Consider the following 6,948-nt stretch of genomic DNA (forward strand, 5'->3'; position numbering starts at 1 on the left):
GGGGTAGAAATGATATCTAGAGCGTGTACGCAAGTTGGGAAAGAGTAGCTGCAGAAAACAGGGACTGGCCCAGCAAGCTTAAACGGGCGACAGTAAAAGTTGTTCCTCTGCCCACAAAATACATAAAGCAGAGTAAGGGAGACATCAAGGGAAGGAGAGAGAGAGAGAGAAAAGTGCAGAGAGATACACGGATGGACAGAGAGAAAGAGAAGAGGAGGGGAAGAGGGGGCCTCTAGGACTGGGGGTGGAAGCGAAGCGCAGTGGCTCCGAAAATGAAGGAGAATAGTCCAACTTGAGCCCAAAGTGGCCGAGTGTCGTTTCGTTTCATAGGTTTGCACTTGCGACAACTTCACGCGCGACTCGTGCGGGGGAAAGGAGCGCGAGCGTGAGAGAGATGGAGAGAGAGGGCGAGAGAGGGAGACAGAGGGAGAGACGGGAGAAGAAAGAGAGAGAGAGAGGGAGGGAGCCAACAGGCAGTGCGGTCACCCTCAGGGATTAAGGGAAACACGCCACTTACTCCGCAATGACGCGCACCGCAGACATGAAAACGAATTGAACAGCTGAGCGGGAAGTTTCAAATATCCGCGGGAGTTGATAAAAACTCGGAGAAGCGCCAGAGGAGGAGGAGAGAGAGAGAGAAAAAAAGCGAGAGAGAGAGAGAAGGTTCGTGGTAATACCACAAAGGTAATCTTACAACAAAGGATGTTATTAACGTTCACTTCAAAAGCAATACGCCCCCCTGCGGGCCGGATTCACGTTCAATCTATCGCCCCCCAGCCTCCCCTCCGTATCTCTTCTCGTTACGCCCCTGGCGTTGCATCTCGGAACACACACAGGAAACCTGAGGGCTGTCGCATGCTGTCCGCTCACCGCACCGCGGCGATATCGGAAAAGAGAGAATATAATAATAAAAACAACAACAGTGTTATGAGAAAAGTTAAGGAAGAAGGCGAATGCGAATTAAGGAGAGGGGAGGCGGACGAAGATGAAGATGAGGATGAGGGGGTGGTAAAAGCCGACCGGGAGCAGAGCCCCTTGAGTCAGTCGTGTGCATCGCATCGCATTGACGCAGTCGCCGAAATGGCGACACACATTGGATATCTTGTTACAGTGAAAAGCGCTACCTCAATAATGTGGTCGCACGGCCGTACCCTCGTGTTCAATCATTGAATGAATCAACCCACATGCAGTTTAATAGAGGCGTAAATGTGTATTTTCATGGGGAAGTATACCCTTGTGCGGGGACCGAGTCCAGTCAGTAGTCCAGAGGGAGGAACTGGCGCACACGTAGGGCGTGGTGGGGCGCGGCGGCCGGGGTGGCCTGCCATCTGGGGGGCGAATTTTTCTTCGTCATAGCCTGGGGGGCTCCCGCAGCCACGGAGGGCATTTGCAGACGACCCACCCCTCCGACCTAGCGCTGTATGTCTAGCCGCCTAGCATATTCCACCGCCTCCTCCCTCCCCTGTTTCTCCTTGCTCGCACAGGGGGGCAGCAAAGTTAATTCTTGTGTAGCAAAATAATAGAGCAAAAATTACTTTCGAACGGGACCAAATCATTTGACTATTTAAAGCCCATCATTAATTAAGAGTGGTTTAAATTCAGCCCCGCAAAAACCTTTACACACAACACGCTCCTAGACGAGAACCGTAAATCAAAAAAGCGTTACGTGGGACCCTATTACTGAAGTAGGCGGCAAGGCGGTGGAGAGGGTGGGGCTGGTCACCGCGAAGGCTGAACAGAGGGGTGGAAGGTCGAAGGTCGTAGCCGAACGCACCGAAAAGTTGCGCCCCCCGAGCAAAGGGAAACTACAAAGTACCCTTATTGCCAAATCTGTCACGGGCCGCCGAATAAATGCGCCCGGCGCGGGTCGGAGAGCGCGGTGGGAAGGGCGTAAGAGAGGCGAGTGGGCGGGAGGAGCGGGGAGGGGGCGGCCTAGGAGTGGCCGCGGGCGGGGCCCCTCGGGGAGGTGGCTGGCTAGCGCCGCGCCACTGCGCGGCCGCACCGGGGCGGGGTCGCCCGAGCAGATATGCAGCACACCAAACAGGTTACAAATTGCCGGACTGGCGCCCCGGGCGGGACGCACGCCCGCGAGCCTGCCTCGCCGGCGGCAGCGATAAAAAAAAGGTACACTACCAAGAGAGGGAATTTTTGTACGATTGCTCTACTGCCCGACATAAACGCACAACGAGACTTTAAAGACCTGCTGTTATTTCAATATATCAGTAAACCTGGTTTCGAAAAAGTTAACAACATTCAGACATCTGCGTTTACAGAGCCTGTTAGTTGCCAAACTATGTTCAAAATGGAAAAGTATTTGAAGAACATGCAGAATTCGGCATTCAAAATAGCCGAACAGTTCATAGAATTGGAGAACTTGTGCTCATACTAAATTTCTGGGCACTGTGCAAAGCGTGGGTGAAGGCGAAAGGCAGAGCACCCCCATCAACGAAAAACTTAAAATTGATACCCATTACAGCGAGGGGGCTAGGCTTGCGTAACAGGTTTGGAGTTCGGCTCAACAGTTTCCCGATATTCTTCATTGGCGTCGATATCCGAGATTGACTTTGTTGCTTTCCACCGCAGGCGCCCGCCTGCTCGACAGTAAGAAGAACAAGACGACTTCTACTTTTGCTCTTTTCTTTTCTGTCTGTACCCATCAAGAGAAATTCTTTTCACTCGAAGCACCACAACTGCCACCATAATTATAGTTCTGTTGGCCAATAGAGCTATATCGATTTCACCGGCCACACCCGTCACACTACGTCATGTAGTGGATAAAATTGTATACTATTGTATACATTTGTATACATCTGTACACAATATCTACATCATTTTGTAACAAAAACGATTTCCCACCTTCAAAAACAAACTTTCACGTCATAGGACTGCCGATGACATTTGCAGCGCCAGCGCGCGAGATCGACCTTAGCATTTTTGTCCCTGAGGTGAAAGAGAGAAAGAGGTATAGTGAAGGGGAGGGGTGCAGTAGGACAAGGACACACCCCAGCCAGGAAGGGTAAAACAGTGAATCCTTTCTTGAAACAACGGAAAAACTCAGTATTTAAAAAACCTTACAGGGCACAGATATAGATAGATAGATAGATAGATAGATAGATAGATAGATAGGCTGATAGACACCAGGACTTCAACAGGAGACGGTATAAAAACGCGTACTGGTTTTCACGACGGTTTGGAAAAAACAAGACGTTCTCTTGCATTATGAGAGTATTGGTTTTTTCAAATCATCATGAAAACCGGGACGTCGTTTTTACCGTGGAGAAATGGCGTATAGATGGACGGCCAGATTGTGTCCCCGACACATTCGGTAACGATTCGGCGACGTGCCCGCCGCAGGCCCCGGGCAGGCCCCGCCCCTCCCCAGCCGGGCCGCTAGTGGGAAGCGCTTCCTCAGGATGAGGAAACATGGTGTGGGTACAGATGTCATCTCCAATCGACTCCAATATCCCTCGCGGGGAATGGGATGATGCCAAGGAGGAAGAAGAGGGGCAGGGGCCGCCTTCCCCCTCCCCCCAATCTCAACCTGCTTGTGGCGGTCTATTGTGGTGCATTAGGACCAGCAGATCAGCCATGGAGGCGAGCGGATATCAGGGCTACTGACCCCTGAGTTACTCTTTCTCACTCGCTCTCGCTCTCCATCACCACGACGACGCCGCCCAAACAGAGTTATAGTCGATTTAACACTAATCGCTTGCAGCCTCTCTGATAAGGTCCAAGTTTACAATGGACGACATAAACTGGGGCCGCACACAACAATAGGCCGCCCCGATAACACCTGTGCGTCTGCAAACGAGATGTTTGTACCTAAACTTATCCGCATCTCTCGCAAAAACAAATATTACCACATAACGACATGCTTAACGTCAATGGAATTAATCAAAGTAGTTGATGGGGCTGGTGAACATAATCTTTTGTTGACAAAGACAATCAACGTCTCTTCAACACGCAGGAGCTCCTATCTTCCATCTTATAATTTGTCAGAGAGGCGACCCAGCCCGCGTGTACGTCTCGGGTGTCTGCTCCGAGATCCCCTCAGTTTTCGGCAGTGGCTTTCACGCTTTCACTCGAACTTTAGCGACACCTTTTTCATAGCAAGACGCTCTCTTCTTCTTCTTCTTCTTCTTCTTCTTCTTCTTCTTCTTCTTCTTCGTCTTCTTCTTCAGCTCTCCCGTCGTTAGTTACCCAAAGTCAGACGTGGCCGTGACTTGTTTTTCTCCAGTTCGTCGTCGCCACTGGCCCCCCTCCCCTTACCCGGCGGGTAATTAGCGCGCAGGGCTGTCAACGAGCCAACATGTCAATCGTATCAATTACAGGAGGGTAAGTAGTTTCCACTCCGCCGCCCAGCTCTCATGCTGCAGGGCGACGGCAGCCTAGGAAGGGCACAGTGGCACTACTAGCACCGGGGATATGACTTAAGGTTAAGGGTTGACCCAGCAATTGCTGGAAATGACACGAAAGAGTTTGGTATCATCGGCGTTCATATTGGCTTACTGATAGATGAACCTCTCAAAGGTATCGACGGATGACGCTCTTGTAAAAAGGCATACCTGCAACAGAAGAGAGGGAAATGTAAATAACGTTTCGCAAAGTAAATAATATGGGAATTATAACGAAGAACTAATTTCTAAACTGCGCACTTTGTTTGGCTTTGTATGTCGGCGGAGAGGGGGGGGGGGGAGGAAAACAAAAAGAGGGAGAGAGCGTGGCCCACACACGCACGCATAACAGTCGCCGCAAAAAGAAGAAAAGCAACATTTAAAAAATAAAAGAAGGCAGTCGACTTTGCATAACGTGCGAATATATCGGTGCGATTCATCAGAATGTCACCTCCAGCCGGGCATCATAAAACCAGGCCCTAAGGGCTCGCCCCAAACAACATCAATACTAGCCCCCTCCAGCACACCCTCGCCCCCGCTTATTTTTCATTTCACATTTCACTTTATTTATTCTCTCTCTCTCTCGCTCTCTCTCTCTCCCTACCATGGGAATGGTTCTTGTTGCCATTTAGCGCAGCTCGCTCTTAGAGTATGCATGGCGTGGTTCATTATTTCTAGCAACGACCAGGGCGGGGCGTGGCAGAGCGTAGTGGGTATTTGACCTCCTCGTCCCCGTGATTTGTTGGCCGCGGCGCAGAGGCACAAAGTTTACGCCCCTTCTCTCTCTCTCTCTCTCTCTCTCTTTTCTCACTCCAGCGGGCGCGGCGCTTTTTTACTACTTCTTCGGAATGAATTTATTTATATACCGACGACGACGACGGAGAAATTCGCCAACGACTGCAGCGCAGGACCAGGACCAAACTAATATAAGGGGAAAAGACACTCTACAAAAGAACCGCCACAGTCGCTGAGGGTCATACCAGAGTGCTCTGACAAATTGCTATCCATATCGACATGCGCTCCTTAGAGGCGAGTACCCCTCCCTCTCTCTCTTGCTCGCTCTCCATCTCTCCAATCGTTCTACCTCTTATCCTATTTGTGTCCCTTTCCTCCGCCGCACGGAGTGGGAAGGAGACAAATCTCACAGCCCCGCGTCCTTATATTTTTCCTTTTCCAGCGTCCGATTTTTTTCCTTCCTAGAAGCGAGCGTGGCAGTGGTCGGTGCATTGGGATTGGTCTGGAGGGTGGTCGCTCTCCTCTGGTAGGGGCGATCGTAAGGGATGGAAGAATGCAAGTGGCCGCTGAGGGAAAGAGGGAGCGAAGAAAAAAAAGGAAGTGGGAGGGAGAGAAAAAAAAGGCGTACGAAAGGCAATAGATCACCGAGAGGGTATGCGGGAGGCGCCACGCCACCCTGAGGCACCACCATCTCAGGATGTTCTGGTGGGGAGAAAGAGCCAGCGCTGTTGCTTCATTTAAATCCAACGCCTCTTATCGGCCTAATAACTACCAGTTTTAGGGTCAGTTTTGAAAATATAATCTTAGAATCCTATTCCTTTGCTCTCAATAATCCATAAGAGATCATCGCCAAAAAATATGTTCATCATTTGCCGTTACGGAACTGCCATGTTCAGCCATGCAAGAGGCGCCTCAAAACATGCCTGCAACACAAGCGTGTAGCGCGGCGTAGCCTACATCTATCAAAGGCACCGAGCTTCAGCAATTTTGAGAAAAACGAATGATACCTAATTAGTACTCTGACCAAATTTTTCAACGGAAACCATGCACTGAGAAAAGCGTTTTGTCCTAATAACTCAGAAAGTGTTGAATCAATCAAAATTTAACCCCTCAAGCCAACTAAACATTTGATCAAGAATTCTAAAGGAAATATTATCTGGTCGATCATACCTTTATCAACGTGACTAAATCACATGATCAGGGCGACTAAAATTTGTCTTGCGCAAGTAAAATTTTCTTGGCTTCTGTTTTCGTTTAGCGGATCAAACGGTTTTCTGAGTGTGACCTTATAGTAATTAGAACCCAGCCATGTGTGCATTGCTGTACGACGCCCTGACAGTGTTGTTGTTCCCGCACGCGGCCCACGTCCTGCGATGACTCCGGGTGTCACCGAGAGTGCGAAAGGGAGAGGCGGCCGGCTTGAGGGAGACGGCCATGTGTCACACAGGGCCACTCCGCCCCCGTATGACTTTGTCTCTTCCTTCTCTTACGATCCAGTTTACTGCAGGGCTGTGCGGATTGGAGTAGAGTGGGCGCCCAGGGGTAGTAGTAGGGAGTAGAGGCAACGGGAGAAAAGGGGAAAGGGGGCAAGGGGCAAGGGGAGCAGAGAGGTAAGAGCACCTGTCATTTTACAGCGCGGGGAGCGGCGGTGGCGGCGGCGGTCAAATCCCCTTCTACTGCCCTACCCGCCCTTTCCTATCTGAAGAGTCGCCCACGCGCGCGGAGCGAGGGAGACGGAGTGAGTAAAACACAGAGAGAGAGAGAGAGAGAGAGAGAGAGAGAGAGAGAGAGAGAGAGAGAGAGAGAGAGAGAGAGAGAG

The 6,948-nt window shown here is 50.6% G+C and overlaps 1 protein-coding gene across 2 annotated transcripts in view; it reads right to left on the reverse strand.

Annotated features, from left to right (window-relative positions):
* The window catches only part of LOC127748968 (semaphorin-1A-like), a 351,145-nt gene that overhangs the window by 40,760 nt on the left and 303,437 nt on the right, over positions 1–6,948 (reverse strand). Inside the window, exon 5 of one of the 2 annotated variants that reach the window (XM_052265055.1) lies at positions 2,044–4,565. The exons of the other annotated variant lie outside the window; for it this stretch is intronic. Coding sequence (XP_052121015.1) covers positions 4,506–4,565 — 60 coding nt within the window. The 3' untranslated portion in view covers positions 2,044–4,505. Of the gene's footprint in view, positions 1–2,043; positions 4,566–6,948 lie in introns of those variants that run through there. 2 annotated transcript variants of the gene reach the window in all.

This window comes from Frankliniella occidentalis, unplaced genomic scaffold, assembly GCF_000697945.3.
Source record: "Frankliniella occidentalis isolate FOCC.00 unplaced genomic scaffold, Focc_3.1 Scaffold23, whole genome shotgun sequence".
Taxonomy (NCBI): domain Eukaryota; kingdom Metazoa; phylum Arthropoda; class Insecta; order Thysanoptera; family Thripidae; genus Frankliniella; species Frankliniella occidentalis.